The sequence below is a fragment of the Apus apus genome, chromosome 16 (genome assembly GCF_020740795.1).
Source record: "Apus apus isolate bApuApu2 chromosome 16, bApuApu2.pri.cur, whole genome shotgun sequence".
Taxonomy (NCBI): Eukaryota; Metazoa; Chordata; class Aves; order Apodiformes; family Apodidae; genus Apus; species Apus apus.
In genome coordinates this window covers 12,611,035-12,634,009 of record NC_067297.1, presented here as the reverse complement: position 1 = coordinate 12,634,009, position 22,975 = coordinate 12,611,035, and the positions used below count along the sequence as shown (strand labels likewise).

Here is a 22,975-nt window from a genome sequence, read left to right as displayed (position 1 = left end):
AATTAACAATAATGGGCCATATTATTTGTAAGACAACACACGTACCTTCGGAGCTCTTCATCCTCCTGTACCTCTCCAAAGATTTCTTGAGTTTTCTTTAAAAAGACATGAAAACCTAGTTGTGAGAGTTCTCTAAACTGTTTAGATAAAAAGCTGGGTCATATCATTGCTTAAACCTGCTCTTAAAAGCTGGGCACCCCTCCTAATGCAGCCAAGAAAAGGGATTCTGGTTTTCAGTCCCTCCTTTATTTAACTGTGCTTGGCAGGCAGCACCACCCCTCAGCCCTCTGGCTGCTGTTCTGAAGCAGAGGCAAAACCTTCTTCTGCCCTTCCTCACCTACCCTCTCTCTTAGCTTAGTTGCAACAGAAGATTCATTTCCTTTTTGATCCTAGGCAGTGTGTGATGAAGCTGATAAATTTACAGCTCCTTTTATGCTGGCTACACAACCCTGCTGCAGCACCAAATAAAACATGTTAACCTCTACACAGAGAGAAGGAAAAGCATTTCAAGACAGTGACATATTAGAAATAATAGTAGAAAGGCACTGAAATTGTCTAATAATCTGAATTGAGATGGATCTTAAAAAGATTGCACTACAGGCTAAATAACCTTAGTCTGTTGAACAACTATGTATATTTCATGTAATTGGCCATTTTTCTCCAAAACCAGACTTACTTCTGAGGGCAGAACACTCGGACACAGCCATTTTTCCAGCAGCTTATCCCAAATTTTGTTCATATCCAAGTTGTTAATTTCAGCTATTTCCTTAGCTGCCATATGGATGTCTACACAAACAGGCAGAGACATGTATTTACAAGCCAGTACTATCTTGTTTAGCATTTTTTAAAGAGCTTTTTTCATGCTCTTTTTGAAACCAGATTATGGATACTCACCTGGATAATCTCTGCCAGCTGGATTTTGGATTCTTTGGTCTATACTGTGGTGTTCATATAGTAAAATGATGAGATTTGCTGGCTTCCCAATATACTTTAAATGCTCTCGAGTGTTCAGGTTATGTGTTATTAGGACATTTTCTGTTGCTGATCGTTTGTACTGCAGTTGTAATTTCTTCTGTAGGACTTCTGCTTTTTCATGTGCATCATCCTTTAGCAAAACACCACAGTTTTATACAAAACAGCCTCCTTTTACTCAAAAGCACTAGGAAAATAATTTTAACTTTATAGTCTAAACCAGTGAGCTGGGTAGCAAGATCTGTTCTTCAGATGTGTCACTAGAGCTGTATTTTTTCTGTACACAGGTGGTATTAACCATGCTGCTCTAGCAGGAAAGAACTGTAAACAAAGCTGTGTTGTGAAAAAGCCAATTAAAATATACACCACATCACCAGTATGTAAAATTAAGACGTTCTGAAGTAACATGGAGAAGAAAAAAGATTCAACTCCAAGATGTGACTAAGTATCAGAGAACTACTTAGAGTTCCTTGTGCCTCAACTCCAGACCAAGTTTGGGATTTATAAGCAAGGATGAGACTCTTATCCACCTTTCCCTACCAACCATTTAACAATGAGCCTGATAATTAAGTCAGAGCAGACTTTATTTATGTATACTAATGCAAATAGCTAAAGATCTAGGAACTCAAAGCAAAAGTTAGTAATGATACTGATCTGACAGCTGGAAGAGACTCTAACTCCTTCTCCTGCAGCAAGAAAAATGCACACAACAGGGGAGAGAACAAATTATTCTTTCTTAAAATTGCATGTTTGTTGTCCAGTCTCCAAGAACTGTGAGCCTAATTTTTGCTAGGTTGGGAACAGAAAAATGTTACTAGACAGAGATGGTTCTTCTGGGGGGTCACTTACAGTCACTTCCCCAAAAGAAAGTGCTCCCTGTGTCAGGATTGGTTAAGGTACAACTTACACACCAAATCCCAAACACAAAACACTAACATAAGTTCCTGACTGCACAAGAACAGTTTTGCAAGCAGTTTACCATTACCTTAGGTGTAGTTTTCTTTAGCCATTTATCCGCTAGATAGAGACAGAATTTCAATGCCTGAATCTGGTCAGGGCCTTTTTTAAAAAAGAAAAACAAAAGGGAGAGGAAGTAAGTAAATAAATCTTTCATTAATCCTTTGTACAGTATACAGAATGTCCATTTTATTTCAAAGAATTAAAAAGAAATTAGAAGCTATTTAAAATACTAGGAAAGCTCTAGTGCCTAGAGAGCAAAAAATGTTATCTCTTTGCATTCAGATAATAGACTAGCTTGAATTTGGCTGAAATGATTTGCTTTTGCTGAAAAACTTGTCTGAAGATGGTATGAACATGCAAACTTCAAGGCAATGTGGCTTAAAAAGAGAGAAAAGAGATTGAATAGTGATGCTGGGGTATAACATGGCTGCTGTTCTAGGTCAAAATCGGTTGTAGGAGACAAATGCATTTTTATTCTCAAACCTCCCCAACTTTTATCTGAAAAAACTGAACAAATGTTTGGCTACAGGTCAGCTTTTCAGTTCCCAGACCTATTCTTCTCCTCCCACTGCTTCACCCTCAGGACATCACACCTGCACCTTACCTGTTGGGAATTCTTGTGCAATCTTGTGAGCAATAGCTACAGCCCACTCTGGATTGACTATAGAGAGCAGATAGGACTGAATTGTCTGCACGGTTTGACTTGTTTCCTTGTTCACAACTGAAGTGTATCCAGAGTTTCTCATTTCATATATTTTTGGTTTCAGTTTTTTTTCAAAGACATGTCGAGCTGTAGACATATGTAAGGTGTCCAGTGAAACCTGGGAAACATCACAGCAGATGGTGAGTTGTCAGAAGTTCTACAGTGAGGCCAAAATAATGCATAAGGCACAAGCTCTTTTGAGTGTGTGTAAGAAGAATTTTGAAATAAATCCTTCAAGATGCTACTGTACCTTCATTAGCTTGGAAATCAACAGAAGTGTGGGGAAGGACTCCTCACTGAGCTCTGTAGCTGAAAGGAAAAGGACAGCTTTCCATGATAGTGTCACAGGCCACATGAAGCTTTCCCTATAAAATCAAGCACTTCCAGTTTATTGTTAGACACAGACCTCAATGGGGAGAGAAAATTTATAATCTGAAGTATCCACACTGGCCTGGGAAGTGGGATACACAGATTACTTTGTCTTTGAGAGGTCTTAAGAACATAATGAGGACAAAATTCTGCACTGCATTTATCATCTTAGCTCCACTGACAGCCAGACACCTCCCCAGCAGCAGTTTGGGAGCACAAGGGCTTTCAGAAGGATTTGGGATGAAAACTGCATTAATAAAGAAATATAATGAATATAAAACACATTGCAGAACTTCACAGTTCACAGATAGCAGAGAAAAGGGAATCAAACATATATCCAGCCACAAAAAATACTGAACCTACATATAATGCTCCAGAAACACTGTCCAGTTCTAAAGAATATCAGATGAAAGGGCAGTCTGGTTTGAGCAGCTGGAGATAAAGGAATCATGTGCTCTAAAACATATTGGTGCTCTATGTCCACAGGGGGAGAAATCCTTTTGTAAGATTCCAGATGCTTGAGGAGGCTCAAAGCCTGGGGAGGGGGAAAACAGAAAAATAAGAAAATTTTTTTAAAAGGCAAGAAAAAAGCAAAATAGCCACGAGCCTCTTTATATTTCTCCCTGTATGTTTTTTTGGCAGAGTAGGTACATATCTGTATTTTTTCTCCCTTCTATGAGCCATGGCTGAGAAACAGCTAGAGCACTGTTTCTTAAATGCTATTTTCTGAATAAGGCCTGTGTAGATTGTTCAAGTTAATTGAATTAGTCTGACTCCTTAATAACTCCACTAATAAACAGCACAGAATACAGATGTTATTAGCAAGGTAGCAGCACCATGACTGCACATACCTGACTCAGCTGGATGCTGGTGTTCTTTTCATCAGCATTTTGGATCACTTTCAGGACAATTTCAACAGTTTCATAGTCATAAGGATCAAGCTGTTCAAAAGAATGATCTGTTTTGTAAGATCTGTGATTTGTCTCACAAAACCATACAACATAGTTAACTTTTTCCATTTTAATGCCAACTGTATTGACATAACAGTGAAGAAACAGTATAAGCCTGATGACACACTTCTCTAAAACTAAATGCTTCCACTTCAAAGTCCTAAATCCTAAAAAAGTTGTCAGGATATTGCAGAAAGACCAAACATGAAGTGATGAAAAGAAAGAAAAAACAAACAAAAAACCCAACAAAAAGAGCCCCCAAAAAACCCAAACCAACAAAAAAAAAACACCCTGAAAATAGTGCTTTTTTTACCCCTATTCTTAATGTAGCACTTTGAAATATTTCCAGTGTGCTATGATTTTTAGAAGTGACTTTGATTATTTCCTGGTTGTTTTTTAAGGGAAGTTGGGAAGAAAGACTACATGTCTTTAAAGAAAATAAGAAATGTGGTTCTTTTTTTTTTTTTCCTAGAGAAGTAGAAAACTGAAACTTCTATGTTCTTTGGCAAAATTGGAAAAAAAAGCCTTTTCAAATTTCTGTGGAATTATTAATCTGTCATTCAAGTGACATTTGGGATGAGGTGCATACTCAGGGCTTCTCTGGCTTGTTTTGAGGTTTGTTTTGGTCTTTTTGTTTATTTTTTACCTTGTACAAGATTCCACTGAGGCTGGTGACCAGGTCTTTTGTGCTTTTCAGGAGAGGAATTATTTCTAGTGCTCTAGCCAGCAATGTGGAATGAGGTTGTTTCTCACTGTATTCTGCAGAGTCACCTTCAACATGATTTGTATTAGCATTCTGGAGAAGAAGTGTTTCAATGCACAGCTGCAGTGCAGCATCACTGTCCAGCATGAAGGTACTAGAAGATAACAGAATATTATTTTCTCTGTGACCTTTGGTCCTTATCTCCTTATGAATAAATTCATAGAATGATAGAATGGTGAAGGTTGGAAGGGACCTTAGAGGTCACCAAGTACTAACCTCCCTGCTACGAGCAGGGACACCTCCCACCAGATCAGGCTGCACAAGCCTCATCCAACCTGGCCTTGAACACCCCCAAGGATGGGGCTTCCACAATCTCCCTGGGCAACCTGTTCACCTAACTGCCCTAACAGTGAATAATTTCTTCCTGAAGTCTAACCTAAATCTCCCCTATTTCAGTTTAAAACTATTACCCCCTGTCCACCACTCCAGGGGGGGTCTCACCAGAGCAGAGGGGCAGAATCCCCCCCTGGCCCTGCTGGCCACTCTTTTGCTGCAGCCCAGGACAAAACTGCCCCTCTGGGCTCCAGCGCTCACTGGGGACTCATGTCCAGCTTCTCATCTCCTCTCACCCCAAGTCCTTTTCCTCAGGACTGCTCTCCAGCCATTCTCCCCACAGCCTGGATTTGTGCCTGGGGTTGTGCTGACCCAGGTGCAGGACCTTGCACTTGGCCTTGTTGAACTTCATGAGGTTGGCACTGGCCCACCTCTCCAGCCTGTCAAGCTCCCTCTGGATGGCCTCCCTTCCCCCTAGGGTGTCAACCCCACCAGATAGCTTGGTATGGTCAGTAAACCTGCTGAGGATTCACTCAGTCCCACTGTCCATGTCTCCAACAAAGATGTTTAACAGCACTAGTCCCAATACTGACCCCTGAGGAACACCACTCATCACTTGCCTCCACTGGGACACTGAACCACTGACCAATTCAGCAGAGTCTAGTACATGTTCTGATTGACACTTGTTTTTTTTTAAATGAACAATTGGCATATTACATTAATTAAGATCTATTTCATTTAAAATAGATTTCAGTAGGCATGGTTATTACTACAGCAACCATTAGACACAACTGATTTGCTTCAATTATTACCTGCAGTAATTCAATATGAGATCTGTGTCTACTTCTGGATTTTGTACCAGTGTTCTTATGAGCTCCTTCTTCCTGATTGATGGTTGTCTAAATACAGTCTCAAAAGAAATCTGCAGAGAAATAAACATTTTAACTTATTTCCAAATAAACATTTTAGACAATATCAAAACTAATTGCTAGTTAACTTTTTAAGTTTTCTTCAGTTTCAATCCAGAGATGTTTAGAGCAGGAAAGAGCAGTGCATTTGCTGACTGTGCCATGTGCCAAATAACACTTAAGCACTTAGTTATTTTCTAGCACCCTCAATAACTGTATTTCTCAATTGCTGAGGTTTATTCAAGCAGACAAGCAGAATGAAAAATTAAAGCAACCCCCCAACTTTCCTACATGTGAACGGAAAATTCGTCTAAAAATTACATTATACTGACATTTAATCAGTTAATAAAACCTTAAAATAAGTAAGTACATAAATAAAACTTACACCAAATTTACCAAGTTGGATGCCCCATTCTGCATCAGTAACCAATTCTTGGAATTTCTTCTTTTCTTCTTCTTCACCATACTGGTTAGCAAGCTGTGCTCCAATCAGAGCTACTGCCTAAAAGGAGTGAGAAGGGAAGTGAATAAAAGTATAATAAATACTCTGAAAATTAGGAATCCTCAGGTCTAAATCCTTAGAGAAACTCAAAACAATTCCTAGATGATCACACCCCTATGTCAAATGAAACCAAACCTGTCAGAAGGTGGTATCAGGGTTACTCTTCCCTTGAGCTGGCAGTTCAAGGCTACTTGAAATTTGATCTTTCTTTACAATGTTTTGCTAGTATTGTAGTAGTGAAACTAATACAAAAGGTTATTTTTTAGACACCAACTTTTTTCCAAATTCATATCACTCCACCTCCCTACTTCATTGCTATGCTTTACTTCCCATCCCTGGAGGTTTTTAAGGCCAGGTTGGATGAGGTTTTGTGCAACCTGGTCTAGTGGTGGGGTTCCCTGCTCGTGGCAGGGAGGTTGGAACTTGATGATCTTTAAAGTCCCTTCCAACCTTAATGATTCTATGATCTTCCTTTATGTTTTAATAGATGTATTCATTTATTCTTTCCATTGTTGGCAGCTGCTGTCAGAGAACAAGTTTTCCAAAATCTAATGTAGGCATAAATTATGGTGGGTTCTGAAATAAACAATTTCAAGCTTTTGAAGAAGTCAGGATGAAGTAACTTAATGCCTGGACTTAGAACATGTTTACTATTCACAGCAACTCCCTGTGCACAGTGTGACTCTGTGGCTTCTGTCTCAGTGACATCCTAAATGAGGAACTTTTTCCAACAGCTGTACCCTTAATAATGGCAAACTATTGCACTTCCATATGATATTGCCAAAGTATTTTTTTTTTTAAAGAAACTCTTTAACATTCTCTACTTGCTGAAGAAAGGCATTGCTTTTTGAATTTACCAAAACTTTTCTGTAATTTTGCCATGTATTGTTTATGACATCCCACAGCTTATTGAACATATCTTCCTTGGGCAAAACTGTGCAATATCCCAGTGCCAGGTTCTGATCTATGAGACGACAGTTGAACACCTGTGGGTTAGAGGGAGGGGAAAAAAAGTGTTGAACTTGAGGAATTTACTTTATTTAGTGTCTTTGTATAAAGAATAAAAAGTACTCTGTAATTTAAGGTGTATTGGGCCTTTAAGTTAGAGGGGAGAAAAAAAGGAATAAAAATGTATTTCAGGTTTTAGAACTTAAAATCTAAATATATTGAAGCCAGTCTTAACTTCCCTCAGTCTAAACTGCTTTAGAAGATGGTGTATTGCAAGTTTGGCAGAGAGCTTTCTTTAAAACTCCCCTTAACTAGGAGAAACCTACGAATCTAAAATGAAACCAGGATGGCAAATGAGAGAGAATGCCTGCAGATCATAGAGGCCATTATTATAAATTAGGAGTCCTTAAAGGATCCCACAAAGATGTAGCTCCCACTGTACACAAACTTCCAGGCAAAAACATGCCTGAGATGTGGTAGGAAGCTGTGAAGCAGCTGGGAATGCAGGGGACAGTGTTGTCAGGCCATCTAGCCCACCCTTTCCCCATTCTAGGATGGAGACCCCAGGCTGTGGAACCCAACCCCTTCCCACCACTGCAATTTTGTCACTAATTCCCTTCATCTTCTCTAGGCTTTTCCAAGGTGTGTGGTTTTTCTAGAATGTCTGAGTTTCGTGGTGTTTGACCACAGGACAATTTCAGAATGGGCTTTCTGCAACAGGAAATGTAACCCCTTTTTGATAGAGCAGAACACAGGGGTTCACTCTTCCCTTTTCAGAGCATTCTTACCTTGTGTAGTAAGGTAAGGACAGTGGTCATAATTAATGAAGTACCCTTCTGTTTCAAAGCAAGGAGAAAGTTTTTGGTTTCAGCTAGCATATTGCCATCATGTAGCTAGTATTAAAAAAAACACAAACAGGCAGCACAGTTAAAAACAAATTCTAAGGATTCAACTGCTCTTGTCTTTTATAGCATAATAGGAGGTACTATAATAATTGTATTTTTAATTTAATTAAGGTCTTATAAATGTCTCTTCTAGCTAGAAAAAGGATTTCTGTTTCCCAGTGCTTTTGAACAGACGAGTGTTTCTTGAATATTCTACTTGAAATTTCCCCCTACTAACCAATGATAAAACATTATAAATAATTCTTCACATTCATTTTATTCCTGGCCTCCCTGCAGAGACCAGAAGTTTCATTCTGAACATACTTGGCAAAGGGAAACAGAGAACCATGAAAAATAGAGAAGAAACTACCCCTGCTCCCTTCACAAAACAACTCGACATCTGATCAAGTGGTAGTAATTTTTAAAAGGTCGTGGCCACAGCCATTCTTATATAACCAGTCTAAACTTGTTAAGAGTTGGCATACTTCTAGGAGGTACTCTCAGCAAAATTCAGCATCATTCTTGCCATACCTTTTCACTGAGGGACAAATCCATGTTGTTGGCTATCCCGTGCTGCAGGCAGGATCCAAAGGAGCAGATGATCAGCCTCAGGGTTAACTCACACTGACTGCACTCCAGGAGGCTCTGCAGCACTGCTGAGATGGGAGTTTTGGCTGGCAGCAGAAGGTTCTGTCCTGTCATTGATTTCAAAAACAAGCCCAGAAAACAATTAGTCTATTGATATTAAAAGTAGTCTTCTTGGAATTAATATCAGAGCAGTTTTTCTTCATTAACTTGATGACAGAAGATCAGCTTTAGCTACCGCTGAACTCGTAAATTTTCAGGGCTTTTAATTTAATGCAGACTCTCATTTTAGTTCAAAAACCAGAAGCTGGTCATCTTGGAAAGGTTCTAATAGATCCTAGCTCATAGTGGCAGAATTTCAGGCTTTGACAGTATGCCCCAAATCACATGGCAGAATGGTATAAATTACCATCCAAACTGGTGTCTCCTCTGCTGAACCAAACTAACCCCCTAGTTTATGGTCTTAAGTGGAACATCCAGGCACCTCTTTAAAAAAAGCAACTATGAGCTAGTCAGACTTCTGTAGGTTTAACTTAAACCTTGTGTTTTCTAGTGGTCTGGTTTATACTTCCAGCATGGTGAATCTGCCTTCATGTTACCTTTGATAAAAGCACAGTTTGCCAGGCTTGTAGAGTCCAAAGGATACAGCTTGTTCTCTGAAAGACAGACAAACACCCATTGGCAGAGTGCCAACATCTCAGATACACCATGAAGACTAAAAGTACCTTAAAAAGGCTGTGCTGCAGGGATAGTACAGAAAATAAAGACATGTGACCTCCAAGAGCCAGCACTGCTATTTTTAACTCTAAGCAGAAGTTATTTTATAGCAAGGGAATATCTTTTCCAACTCGCAAAGGAACACAAGCCAAGGGGTTTTGGTAACTTAACTACTGTGTGTAAATCCCTCTGTCTTGATCAAACAGTCAACACAAGCACTTCATCTGTGAAAATAATAAATCTATTCCAATCAATCAAATAAGAAAATCCTTTGTGGGGAGATTTAGCACTCTGCAACAATATTTGCCATTATTATGCTTTTTAATACACCAGTGACACAATAGAAATTCAAGAATTTACATCAAGAAGTATTAGAAATACATAATTTTAAAATATTCAGTGCTTCTTTTAGAGAGCTGCGAGTGCCTTTTTTTCTGCATCTACAATGAGGAGAGTCCTGTTTATAATACTTGAAATCTTCAAAAAGTTCTGTGTATCTACAATGCTACAGAATACAAGGAAAATAATTTTAGAATAAGCTGAAATTGATCTTGATAAATCCTGTTTCCATTAGTGGCTACCAGGAGTTGTCTAGAGAAGATCATAAGAACAGGGCAAGTTTACAGTAATACTTCTCCAGAGCATTCTCCATGTCTTCAGGTATTTGTCCTTCAGATTCTTCCTGAACAAAAACCAAAGTAATCTTTACATTCTATACCCTCCCAATTTTTATTCTTCCAGGAGTTGGTCTAATTCATGTTTCTGAAATGGTAATTTCCACACTTGTGCTGAATTATGTATATTCCTCAGACAAAAATCAGTATGAAATAGAGATTTTAGCTTGACTGAATGTTCAGGAAAGTTGAGTTTACCGAAAACAGGCAGAAGAGAAGAAATAGTTTCATATGCAACTGGAAGAGCAATCTGTGGATCAAGAACTATCCCATCTTCATTAAAGAAGTCATCATAAGTCCACTCTTCATAAGGATCTTTATCTCCTCCAAAAGATGTTGTCTAAATAAGAACATTGTCAAAAGTACAGGCAATAAAAAGAACAGCTAGTCAGTCTAGCTGAGTCTTGCAAGAGATTCCAGTTTTCAAACAGAGAAATAGAACATGATCTTCTTTTTGAAAATGGACTCTACTCTGCTGATTTTTGTTCTATGGCCTGTAGCATTACTTTTCCTACTTAGAGTGGCCACATTTCTCTTTACTGTTGCATTTCTTTAGTTGTACAGCCAAAATACATTCTTAATTGATTTAATGGAGGCTTTCATAAACATCTTGGCCAAATATTACAAGCAAACATTTTTCAAGTGAATAATTTTTTTTTAGAAAATAACATTCAGTGCATCAACAGCTTGCCCAGCCACTTGGGTGTGTTCCATTCCAGCTGGAACAGCCCATTCATTTCAAGTAGCCTAAAGCATTGCTTGATACAAAAAAAAAAAAAAAAGCTATTCAAGAACTTGATCCATCTTCAAAAGTTTTACAAAACAGTTGTATTATGTGAAGGCATTCCCATGACTTTAAAAATCAAACACTCCCTGCCATATTTTAGTTATTTTAAATTTTTTAATATTTTTTAAAGTCAGCTCTCTGCACTCTCTAGCAAGTCCTGGCAGCAGCTACCCAATATTCACTCCCATTAGAGGGATTTATTCCTCTGAAATATAAGTGGACTGTGCTGCTTGTGCCATAGCTACACTGCTTTTAGTACTCCACTCATTACTCTTTAGGCTGGAGTACACACACATATTTAGGGAAATTTTTATTTGTTGAGTTGTGTGGAGTTCTCAGTTGTTTGCTTTTTAAACAAGCTGATGAAATATCACTGGAGAAATGGGGGAAAATGTATGTACAGTGAACACTATTCTATCAATCAAGACATTCTGCATATTAAAAAATATCTATTTAAGTTAGCAGATAGTACCTTTGCTGCAAATCCATAGTTTTCTATTTGGCACTGTCTGTACATTTCCTTGGCAACTGAAGTATATTTACATAGTTCCAGAGAATCTAACAGCAAATCTGCAAAAATATTAAAATCATTAGCATACTATGAGTAGAAGGTTCATGTCCTATGAAAAGGAAACATTTTTTGCAGCACCTATTTTTACAAAAAAAAAAAATAAAAATTCACTGTGTTTTCTTGTTTATGATATAGTTTGGAGAGCTGGATTCCCAACATGAACACAAATAAAAGAGAATAGCAATTACCTGGACTACAGACTGTAGCTGCTTGGCAAGCCATTTCATAGATCACTGCTGGAAGGTTCATATCTTTAGGAATGATCATTGGAGCATCAGCTCCCAACATATGACAAAGCCTTTGACATGCTGAAAACAGCAGCTTGCCTGTCTCTTCATTGCAGTGATTTTCATAGAGCTCCCTATTTAAAAAAAAAAATAATTAAAAATAAAACCCAAAAATCAGTCCTTAGGGCTTTTATTTAAGGCAAATTTCTGTTCTAATCATAATTCTTTTTTACTTATTTCACATGTATGACTCACTGCAACTAAAACTTCCATGACTGAAGTGAAAAAACGGAGCCTAGCTTAGAGATAGATACTGAGGCACATAGAACATGCTAATATTAAGAAATATATTTAACATTTTCTTTCTCATCTCATATTGCTTGAACACTCATTTTTGAACCCTTTCCTTTGCTCTCTATCTACCTACTTTGGCAAAGTATCAGAAATAGTCCAGAGAAGCCCATTAAAAGTTCTAATCTTGAAAACCTCTGCAGTTTTACCTGCATAGTTTGACAGCATCTTCCACTTTCCCAGCTTCTAGTGCTCTCAAGGCCAGTTTTTCTCCCAGTTCTTGCTCTGATATTTGCAGGAGCAAACCCAGTCTGTACAGCATTGATTCAGTGGAACGATTCTTGGCTGTACCTTCTGAATTACAATTCATTGCTTGGACTTTTTTGGACTTTGGCAGAGATCTGACAGTTTCATAAGCTTTTATGTGCTTCTCAAGAAGCATGGACATCAGTGAAGGATTCCTAAATTCTTCAACTGAAAGAAAGATATCAAAATCTTCCTGCAACAAAAAAAGAAATTGATGTATTTGTATTCATGTAACTTCCTTGAAAAGTGTTTTGGTTTTTAATCCTTTTATTTCTTGTTTCATTCTGAGAGTATGAAGTTGACTTTCCTTGTTTCTACCAATTACTGATTTATGAAACAGATTTTTGCAAAATAACAAAACTTGAAGGATACTACATGTTCAAATGCTCTATGAAATAATCAGGTTTGCAAACCATAATAAGACCTTGATAAAATATTACAGTATTCTGATTATAAAAAAATCTTTGAAGTGTTACTATTTAAGACTTCTGGGACAGTATCTAATTTTTTGGTTTAAAGGGACAACTAAATTCTAGTAAACTCGACCTTTCCCAGGCAGTATTTAAATTACTATTATTAGCCTTAGAATGTTCTCAAAGTCAATAATAAAAACAAACTTTGCACCTAAGTTGTAAATACAATTAATATTTAGTATCATCCATGTAATAAGAACAGTAAATGAAAAGCAGCTTAAAATTCTAAAGATACCTGCCTGCAGGGTAGCAAGTGTTTTAAACATTTTTAGGTTTGCTTCACATTCATCTTTCTTCAGAGGATTGTCTGTTGGAGGAGAAAAACAATTACTTTTTGACTCCATCTACAAACAAAATGTAGGTTTTTTTAAGTTCTAGGTTACCTTTTTGAATGCTGAACAGGAATTTAAGGATTTCCACGAGTGTCTTAGTCATAAACATTTGTGGTTTTTGCTGCAGAAAAGGAAGAGGTTCATGATTGATTTGGTTCAAGTGTTGCCAGTAACGAGTGATCCTCAGGCTTCTACTCTACAGTGTTTTAATAAACACTGTGCAACACTCTATACAGATCTCAAACAGTTCTCAAGGCTAAGATACAACCAGTTGAAAAGTAAGAGAACAGAAAATTCTTGTTAATATGCATTCTTTATAGACAAAGCAAATATTTTATAGCTGCAGGATGTATGTACTCCACACAGCCTGGTAGCTCTCACAGGACTTTTGAAGGTACCCACCCTTCTCCCTTTGTTCTGCCTTCCCTTACCCAAAATACCACCCTAGAAGAATCATTAACAACAGTTCTCTCCTGTGGTTGCAAGACAGTTTCAGTGCTGTCAAATGTGAAGCTTCACCCCACTTTAGTGCATTGCAAAGCTACACCTACAGCTTTTAAATAAACATTTTCCAAGCAACTAAAGAAAGAACTGGAAAATATGTAGGACTAGAGGTATGATAATGCAGCAGGATTTATAAATTATTAATCAAATACAGATAGTCAAGCCACTGTGTGGAGATAAAATAACACAAAATAATTTATATGATACACATAAATCAGAATAAACTCAAGTGGGAAGAGGCTTCAAGAGGTTACCTAGTCCAACCTCCTGCTCAAAGCAGGACCAGCCATCCCTTTTTGCTGAAAGACACAGGTTTTACATTTATAACCCCGACCTTTTTTTAAGCATCTGAGTAAGAACAGTATTTAGAATGACTTGTGCACACAGTTTACAATGTGAAATTCCTTGGTACCTCTTCAGAATTATCTGCTTTATTCTGTAATACCAGTGTTCCCCATACAGTCAGTCTCTCTGCAACTTTCTCAGCTTCAGCAAGAGTCAGAGATTTTAATAAAGTCAGAGATTCCTCTCCCTGAAAGGGGGGGAAAAAAAAAAAGTAAACCAGAAATAATCAAAAGAAAAGGGCATTTTCTGTTAGAAAAGCTAAGTTATGTGTAATCCCTTGCTTTGCTGCAATGGTTGCATGATGGGTAAGTTGGGTGAGCTGGGTAAGATTAATCTTCTGCTGATTAACTGTAAACCTCTTCAGAAAATACATTTACTGTGACATGACTTTGTTATATTCTCTGAACACTTTTTACTAAATCTGTGAGGCTTTCAGTAAAATCCATGTGCTTGCTTATTAAGGGTTATAACAGGCAAATTAAAATGCAGCTTTATTCATTGGCAATTATGCAATGCATTAAAACTGGTATGATTATCAAGAATACTGTGTGCTAATGAGGCAGAACAAATGTCAACATGAGAAACACTACTTTGCAGGGGAATCAGTTTGATTCCTTTAATCAAAAAGCCTCATTTCTTCAGGTCAAAGAGGTCCCAGTAACATAAACAAGGACAACCACAGGGTATAAAGGTAATCACACCTGCTATAATGTAGCAAGCAAAGTGGAATGTTTCTAGCTATGATATCAATCTGATTTAAAAATAGGTTCAGGTTTTTTAGCTCAAGCTGATCTAGTGGGAGGTGTCCTTGCCCATGCAGGGGGTTTGGAACTAGATCTTTAAGGTCCCTTCCAACTCAAACCATTTTATAGTTCTATGACTTCAAATTAACTTGGAAGAAAACTAGTAGATAAACTTCCAGCACCCTGTATCACAAGAGAAACATTCAGGTGCTCTCAATACTAAAGGGGCAGCTCTGTCCTCACATGGGCTATCATTGCATTAGAAGAAAGCTCTCCTGAGAAGACATCTTTTGTTGTTGTTGGCAAGAAAGCATCTTGTCCCAAAACAACTCTAGCAAAAACAGCATGTGAAAATACTTAGAGGCTTCAATCCCAAATTTGGTTTGTATATTGTAGGTCAGAATTTCCATCCTTTTTTCCCACAAGTGAAGGATGGCTCATGATGTTTAAAACTGACAAAGGTCTCATTTCCAGTGTTAAGTACAGGTAACTATGTGTTCAATTAATACCACCATCATAAAAAAAAGTTACACGTAAACCATGTATAAGGTTTCAGCAAGTAGCACAACTTGCCCCTGTTCAGGAAATAAGGCTCAGTGTCTTTAAATTCTGAAATCAACTGATATGAAGTACTTCAGTACCTTTTCTTTGTCAATCAGGTCTATCATCCTCAGAATGTAGACTTCCACAGTGGGCAACATATAAGCTGCTACAATTTTCAAAGCATCCTCCAAAGATGTTGGGGTATCTTGTTTGAGAATGTATTTCACAAGCCTCTGTAAGAAGAAAACAGGTATGGACTTTAGTTTGCTGATGTATAGGATAACTAATGAAGTAATTTATCCACACTACTTCTGCACTGTAATTGTACATCTCATGCTTGGCAAGTTACCTAGAAGTTTAAAATTTCTGTCTAGGGAAAAGTTGATGAAAACATAACTGGGAGAAAATGGGGCTTGGGGAAGAGAATTATCCTGGGGACTCTCAAAATTCAGGGAGCTCATCTGGCTTCACAGGACAGGAAGAAACTTTTCCAGAAATCCCTATGCTTTCTCTCTAAGAAAGGGGAGATGTTAAATTAAGGTTGGGCTAAACTAATCTAGTAATTCTTAAAAACAAGAGTTGGATTTCAAGTAAAAAATATGTCCCAACAGGACAAGAAAAACAGATATTAAGTAGGAGCTACCAGTTTCTAAGAGTTTTTGAAAAGTCTGGCTTCTAATACCCCATGAAAATGCATGCAGGTAAGCGTAGGGGTTTTTGTTGAACAGAAATAAGAGTAATGCTGATGATCACTTACCATTATCATCTGATTGTCCTTTACAAGATTAGTTTCCCTTATCCCATAGGCTCGTAAAAGCTTCTTGATCTCCATCAGTCGGTAACTTTCCTGTAGTAACTTTACTCTGTGGGCAAATTAGATCATTACTCATTTACTTCCTACCTATAACTATGCAATTTAATAATCATACTACATCAAATACACAGTATTCTGCCCTCCCAAAGCAGAGCTCTAATTGAAAGCACACAAAACTGAGGTGCAGACTGTGGATGGTGCCTTACTTGTCATGCTTCATTTCCAAATGCTGTTTTACCAGCTGCTCCACTGCTGCACTCCATGGTACCACAGCACCATGCATTATCTGCAGAACTGCATCAAATTTCAGCTATAAAAGAAACATAAAGTTTTCTCTTCAAAATAAGTTACAAGGTAACCATTGTTCACAAATGACTAATTGATTTAGGCAAGCATTTTATTTCTTGGCCCAATCTCCACTAGTGTACGGGCATTCATTAGTGTAATATAATGTGTCGGGTGAGCAAATGCTTCTAGTAATTTACAACACTGTAGAGCTTGAGCTTAATTCATAATAAAGTTGGTGACTCTTCCATGTGATGATATCAAAACTACAATTAAACTCTCAAGCAAAGAACATCACATGGGAGATTTCTGAGATAGCATGAGAAGGCAGCACACGATTTGTTCCTCCTCACACCACTCTTGTAAAAATGTACTCATATGCTTATGTCAAACTGTGTGTGTCATCCTGCACTGATGTGTTAGAGCCACTTGATGCCTGTTTTGTAAAATATACTTACATCTGTATCAGAGATGCAGCCAATGACAGCTATTGCCTTTGCCTCCCATGCAGTTTCAAACACTGAAGCAGACCGTGTTCGACAACGTTCTAGCAAATCCTGGATATTTTGATAAAGATTAAGATATTTGAATTCAGAAAGGATAGGAATGTCTTATAAACAAAAATCAAGCTTTCTGGACATGAAGGGACAGATTTGGCTGTTTCCCTTCTATCTGTTAATGCCTTATGATTGAAATAGTAACTATCAATAAGTTAATTGACAGAAGAAAGCTCATCTGAAAGCTGATCCTAAAATTCAAGTAAAAATAGCCATCAGATTTGTTTTCTGCTTACTCGTGTTTAAAAAGCTTTCTTCAAAAGGCAGAGAATAGAGATACCTTTATGTACTGCAGAAGAATTTCATCCTTTTGTAGATTATGCTCACAGAGGTAGGGTTTTATAAACCTCTCCAAAATGGATGGGACAAGCTCTGGTGCCAAAATCTTATCAAACATGCGAAACACGATAGTAGTTGCGTTTTCCTGGGCAGCAAATAGAACATGTGAGAACATCACACGTGTCAGTACATGATCCTCTACATCTCTCATAAGTAGTTCAACAACCAGTCTCCACTGAAATCAAAGGAATGCCATAAAGTCCTAGCATCCTCCTTTAGCTCAAATAAAAGCTCTCCTTCACCAAGCCCCTTATTGTTCAGTTGTACTCCTAATTTATCTGTTGCTAATGATTGCTCCACAATATATGACCTGTCACAAACTGCAGATCATGGGGTTTAAGCCATGCCTGCTCACATTATATATTTATATCCATGGTTGAAACAAGATTCATATCAAACACAACATATCAAATAGTCTTAGCAGCTTATGAACACAGGTTTAATCAACCAATCCATCAGGATTACCCTTTTGTCTGACTTCAAATAGCTTGCTGCAAGATTTTTTTCCTTCTCAAAACAATCCACCACTCGAAAGATCTTCTTGAATTACCTTTTCAAAATCACAGAGTGCCAGCCTGCAGTTGTATTTTCTGTACAGGTTTATCAGTTCTTGTAAGTCATTGACCAGCTTCTTTAACCTGTGTACCTCCTCACAGTCACCACATCTCTGAAACAGTGTTTAGAAGTGAAATGTTAGGAGACTTGCTGCAATCTTCAAGACCATTCAGTGCTGCCATAAACAGGGAGAAAATAAATTATTCTCCACATCTCTGCTATGAGACAGGGGTAGCTGCCTTCCAATGCAGCAAGGAAGATTCTGGTAAGATACTAGGAAAGATTTTTTTTCTAAATATAAAACCAGTGATGCTCTAGTAGACCCTGCAAGGGAAGAGGGGTGGGCATTTCATTGACTGAAAGTCTAAAGGACAAGAAAGACACAGCCAGGAACCATGTCACCACACCTGACATTTTCTTTGGAGTCAGAACCCTATTTTTAATGTGATTTTCCAAGAAAATGCACCATTTTTGATGCCTTGCAATGAACTGTCACCTCTCTGTGGGATACAGCAAAGAAAATCAAATATATTTTGGAAGTGGGACTTGGAGTAAATTTCTTTCCATTATGCACTTACAACATAGGATTTGGAAGTTCAAGACAGCAAATCTAACTATCAGAATGTGAGTGTTTCCAGTTTTCACAATGCACAGCTTTAAGCTTTATTCCTCCACTTTCATACTACCACTTCCATAGATGTTAGTACACCTAGAATGTGTAACATGCATTACCTAGTTGTGTTTGCACAAATCCAGTCTTCATAACCTTAAACAGCTGATTTTAATACCTGCTTTGCCAGGCCATAGCACATGCTTCATTGCAATTCATTTCAAAGAATGCTGATATTTCTTACCAAAGGAGCCCAATGGCCAAAAGTTGTCAGTCCCATTTCACCTTGATTTTTACTTGTAAAAAAAACCTCTGCCATTTGGAGTCCATTTTCTGGCCAGTTTGCCTGTCCAAAACAATTGATATTAGCAAACTATATCATACATCTAGAAATACCAGACATGCAAAGTTTCTGCCCTATAACTTACCTTATCAGTTAATTCAAGATTTCGAGCACCTTGTTCCAGCCATTTTGCTAATATTTTCTGAAAAAATACAATTACAAGTAGTTATGCTTTCTATTTAAGCATAATTTTCCATTTGATTTTTTTTTAAGATTCTTTTCAAAGAAATAATTTAAAATAGAAACTGTAGGGAAAATAATTTCTTGAAAAGACAGAGGCACAAAGTTCTGATGTTCAAAAAGAAAAGCCTGTAGGGCTGACTAGAAAATTATTTAGACTGATAAAATCACATTTTGCACTTACTAAGTCAGTCTTACCTGCCCCTTTGGCACAACTCTTCTTAAGAACGGGATTACAACATTTTTTAGCCACAAACATAGTTCTTTCAAAGGAACAGTAAAATGGATGGCATTAAGCAAGTTCTCCAGCATTTTTTCATCAAAGCTGCTTTCAAAATCTGCCTGAAATATTTAAACAGAACAATTACAAATATATGGAGTATGTGTTTATCTGATACTTTGTAAAGGTGTATCACTAGCAGAAAGAAGCAGTAGATTTCACAAATACATAGAGAAAATCTCAGTAATCATAGGAGCTTCTAAAAGATACAGCCCTGTTCAGAAGAAGTAAGAGCTTGGTGTTCTTAAACAAGACCTAATTGAAGCAATTTATTTGTAAATTTTGATAGTAGGATCATGTCCTATTACTTAAGAAAACAACAGACAGAGTCCTGGAAGTCCTGCACTAAAGAATGTAATACCCCATAGCCACTCTTATGAATGTGTCATTCAGAGTAAAGAATCCATGTGATTGTTTTCTAAGGAGTCTGTGATTATTTTCAAAGGATGTTAAGGCAGCCAGCAAATGTCCACTTAAAAACTCTGAAAGCTGTGCTTGCAAGGAAGTGAATGGAAAGTTATAACCACCACAGAATAAATAAAAGAATTGTCATCCTTTAGACCTAGAAATATGTGTTCTGACATCAGGAATACCAATTTATTCTTAAATCAGTAGGAAGTTCAGCCTTCTAAGGAGCTAGGTGAACAGGTAATCATTGTGCTAACAGATGAGACTCTGCCATAGACCTTTGCTTCTTTGAGAAGCTGTTTTGTAACCACACTGGTCTAATTCTGTTAAATAAGGCAGCAAAAATTAAGTCTTAACATCCTCTATAAATACCAAAATATGTCTGTGCCATCTCACCTGGTGCCTAAGCCAGAGGTACTGTGCACAAGGTAAATTTCCTTCTTCTAGCTGAAAAAGAATATTCTTGAAAACATCTTCATTGTTCAAGAATTCTGTCCAAGCAATACCACTGGAAGAGAGAGAAGGGAAAGAAACTATTATTGATGCATGTCAACTTTGAAGTAGTTTGGGTGAGGGAGAACCTCAGAAACAAACCTGAACTTATCTAGGCCAAAAGCTCCATAGAAAGTTGTGAGCCTTGCCTGAGCTCTCAATACCTGGATGGAGATGAGATTTAAAGTTAATATCTGGGTCATCAAATAGTGACATGACATGGATAGAATAAGAGGAAGAATGGAGGAAAATAAAGACTGTTTGAGAATTATAGTTAATTAAACAGGTACATTTGCTTAATGAAGCATTAATCCAGAATTTCAGGTGTGTGAACATGTTACACTGAGTCTCCTTGAAGGTGGATGAGGCCTCTCCAGTGTGGATAGGACTAAATAACAACACTAAGTGCCTAAAAGCACTTTAGAAAGCTTCTTCCTTCAATTTCTGGAGCATCTGAGTCTGAATCCTTCTTTGACTGAAGGAATCACTTATTTCTGAAACTTGTCATTACTGTGGTTCTCTTTCATACTATAAAATATATTCTTGTTTAGACTTTTGAAAAGTTCAGCAGTGATACAGTTCTGAGAACTCTACCATATACTTGTTTATCATAACAAGTTGCAGGACCAAGAAGTTTGTGCTCACCTCAGTCATGGATACCAGAGCCCCATCAGATGATGGAGCAATAGTTCTATCCTCTTTCTTCAGGATCTGAAACAAATACATGAAATGGTTTGGCTTTTAGTAAAGATAGGAGCAAAAACTTAGTACTTCTGTAAACTGCAGCCTTTATTTTAGTGTTGGACTCTGGTTGGATTTCTACCTGCATTCAGGATCAGGTGGATAATTTGTATCTCTGATTCTGCTTGATAAAGCAGGAAAGACTAAAATAACAAAAACAAAAATATGACATTTTGAGTTTTCAGTCTTGAAATTAATATTTTAAAGGTACTTAAAAGGACTGTTACTCAAAACTAAAACCTGCTTTCTGATGTGAAAACAGAACTGTAAGCTCTTTTTGGACCCTAAGCAATAGCAAGAACAAGGCTGGAACAAGCCTTGCTTTCTCTTTCATGTTTGGTAACATAAAATTTATAAAGAATTTACTTGTTGAATGATGGTAACTGAAGATCTCCACCCTGCTCAAGTTGTACAGAAGCATGAAATAAGAATGGATTAGTACAGGCAATTTAAACAAATGAAACCCCTTACTCTGACTTTAGCATAGTTCAGCATTTCTTGAGTGGTTTCATACAGTGGCCATGGAGCATTGATGCAGTAATCCACAACAAACTGGCTATCCTGTTTGTAGAAGGAAAAAAAATTAATTCCAAGCTCCTTTGTAATTTCAATTACTTTACTAGAGAAAGGGGGTAGAAATAAATACATACCTGAATTTTTTGCAAATTTTCTTTGGCTTCATTCACAAGGTCCAGCCAGGCTTTATGGCCATAACTCCCAACAGAAGCTGAAGCCAGTTTCTCTAAAATAGTGTTTGCTTTCACTTTGTGTACAAGCTGTTTAAAAAAAAACAAAAAACCAAACCCCACAGTTTTCATTTAGATGCACTAAAGTTTGAAGCAGGCAGCCTGCTTCAAGAAAAAAAGCAGAGGGAACATTCAAATTGCATTATTTGAATAAATCAGTTAATGAAGCCATGTGTTAAAAAATGCATGTGAAAATTATTTTTTTTTAGCAACACTGTTTCCTGCTACTTTAAGGGACAAATGTGCTTTCTTCTGATCCAGCAGAGCTTATTTCAATCAAAAGATGTACATCTGCACCACCTCTCACTGCAAGGTTTGTTAGTCATTGCAAATATAGTTCACCAGGGAGGTGTCTAACTTTGAATCAGCTTTCAAGAACAGCAAGTTCCTTTGTAAGGACACATCCCTTAAAATATTTCTAATATTTTTAATGCTTTGTTTGACTATAGGGTAAGCTTTTTAATAGTAAGTTCAGTTATACTAATTAATCTCCAGCTTTATTTATCAAGAACAGACAACTTACCTCAACATCCAGCCCAAACTGAATAGCAAAATTCTCTGCCTCAGTGAATTTGTGTTTGTGGAGTAAGCGACTCAGTCTAGGGGTGAAATAAAGTGCCAGTGTAAGTGCCAAAGCAGAGATGAAAGAAATAATAATAATAAAAGAGTGTTTCATGGAAACTAGTACCTATTTTCTGGCAAGGCTTCAGTTAAACTTCTCATTACAACAATAGAAACTGGGCCTTCAGAGGGTCTGAGGATGAGAGAGAACTATGTGAGTTTATCAACTGTGAAACTGTTATTTTTATCTAATAAAGATCTAGTAAGAAACAAAACATTATCTTACGTCTGATGTTTTCCATGAATTCCCTCCAAGAAGTATATTGTATCCTGTAGCAACAACAGAAATCATGAGGTGGTAGGGGAAATCAGTCATAAAGCACAACTGTAATGCTTGAAGTGCTTCTTACTCTATAAACAAACTCCTGCTTTATTCTCTGCTAAGTTTGCAGGGTTTTTTAAATACTTTTTCATTTTCACAATTCCAGTTAAGAGTCACTGCTTAGACTTCTGGCTTGGTATCCTCTTAGATATCCAACTCCACCAATCTTTGTAACATTCCTAATTCATAAAGTTCTCATCATCTTTTCTTAAAGTCTTTATAGGGAAGCAGTTTAAACAGTAAAAGAAGTAGTTCCCTCATCTCAATTTAAATAAATCCCAAATAAACCCAGAGCATTTTTCTATGCCAAAAGAACTTAAAGCTTCATACAGCATTTGGCTGTAATAGCAGC

General features: G+C 37.3%; 1 protein-coding gene across 1 annotated transcript in view; it reads right to left on the bottom strand.

Moving 5' to 3' along the window:
* Positions 1-22,975, bottom strand: part of KNTC1 (kinetochore associated 1) — a 38,497-nt gene that overhangs the window by 8,743 nt on the left and 6,779 nt on the right. The window contains exons 13-51 of the mRNA XM_051633896.1: positions 22,528-22,571; positions 22,369-22,434; positions 22,204-22,279; positions 21,585-21,710; positions 21,406-21,495; positions 20,839-20,904; positions 20,296-20,357; positions 20,098-20,209; positions 19,212-19,355; positions 18,919-18,975; positions 18,735-18,836; positions 17,876-17,992; positions 17,267-17,410; positions 16,888-16,986; positions 16,351-16,454; positions 16,088-16,193; positions 15,429-15,563; positions 14,112-14,231; positions 13,247-13,316; positions 13,099-13,170; positions 12,294-12,579; positions 11,755-11,927; positions 11,468-11,565; positions 10,407-10,548; positions 9,417-9,473; positions 8,764-8,927; positions 8,137-8,241; positions 7,258-7,386; positions 6,284-6,400; positions 5,803-5,912; positions 4,601-4,811; positions 3,856-3,945; positions 3,368-3,539; positions 2,886-2,944; positions 2,537-2,753; positions 1,958-2,031; positions 895-1,105; positions 677-786; positions 46-95 (exon numbers count right to left, since the gene is read on the bottom strand). Of these exons, the coding sequence (XP_051489856.1) occupies positions 46-95; positions 677-786; positions 895-1,105; positions 1,958-2,031; positions 2,537-2,753; positions 2,886-2,944; positions 3,368-3,539; positions 3,856-3,945; positions 4,601-4,811; positions 5,803-5,912; positions 6,284-6,400; positions 7,258-7,386; positions 8,137-8,241; positions 8,764-8,927; positions 9,417-9,473; positions 10,407-10,548; positions 11,468-11,565; positions 11,755-11,927; positions 12,294-12,579; positions 13,099-13,170; positions 13,247-13,316; positions 14,112-14,231; positions 15,429-15,563; positions 16,088-16,193; positions 16,351-16,454; positions 16,888-16,986; positions 17,267-17,410; positions 17,876-17,992; positions 18,735-18,836; positions 18,919-18,975; positions 19,212-19,355; positions 20,098-20,209; positions 20,296-20,357; positions 20,839-20,904; positions 21,406-21,495; positions 21,585-21,710; positions 22,204-22,279; positions 22,369-22,434; positions 22,528-22,571 (4,487 nt within the window). The remainder of the gene's footprint in view (positions 1-45; positions 96-676; positions 787-894; positions 1,106-1,957; positions 2,032-2,536; positions 2,754-2,885; positions 2,945-3,367; positions 3,540-3,855; positions 3,946-4,600; positions 4,812-5,802; positions 5,913-6,283; positions 6,401-7,257; positions 7,387-8,136; positions 8,242-8,763; positions 8,928-9,416; positions 9,474-10,406; positions 10,549-11,467; positions 11,566-11,754; positions 11,928-12,293; positions 12,580-13,098; positions 13,171-13,246; positions 13,317-14,111; positions 14,232-15,428; positions 15,564-16,087; positions 16,194-16,350; positions 16,455-16,887; positions 16,987-17,266; positions 17,411-17,875; positions 17,993-18,734; positions 18,837-18,918; positions 18,976-19,211; positions 19,356-20,097; positions 20,210-20,295; positions 20,358-20,838; positions 20,905-21,405; positions 21,496-21,584; positions 21,711-22,203; positions 22,280-22,368; positions 22,435-22,527; positions 22,572-22,975) is intronic.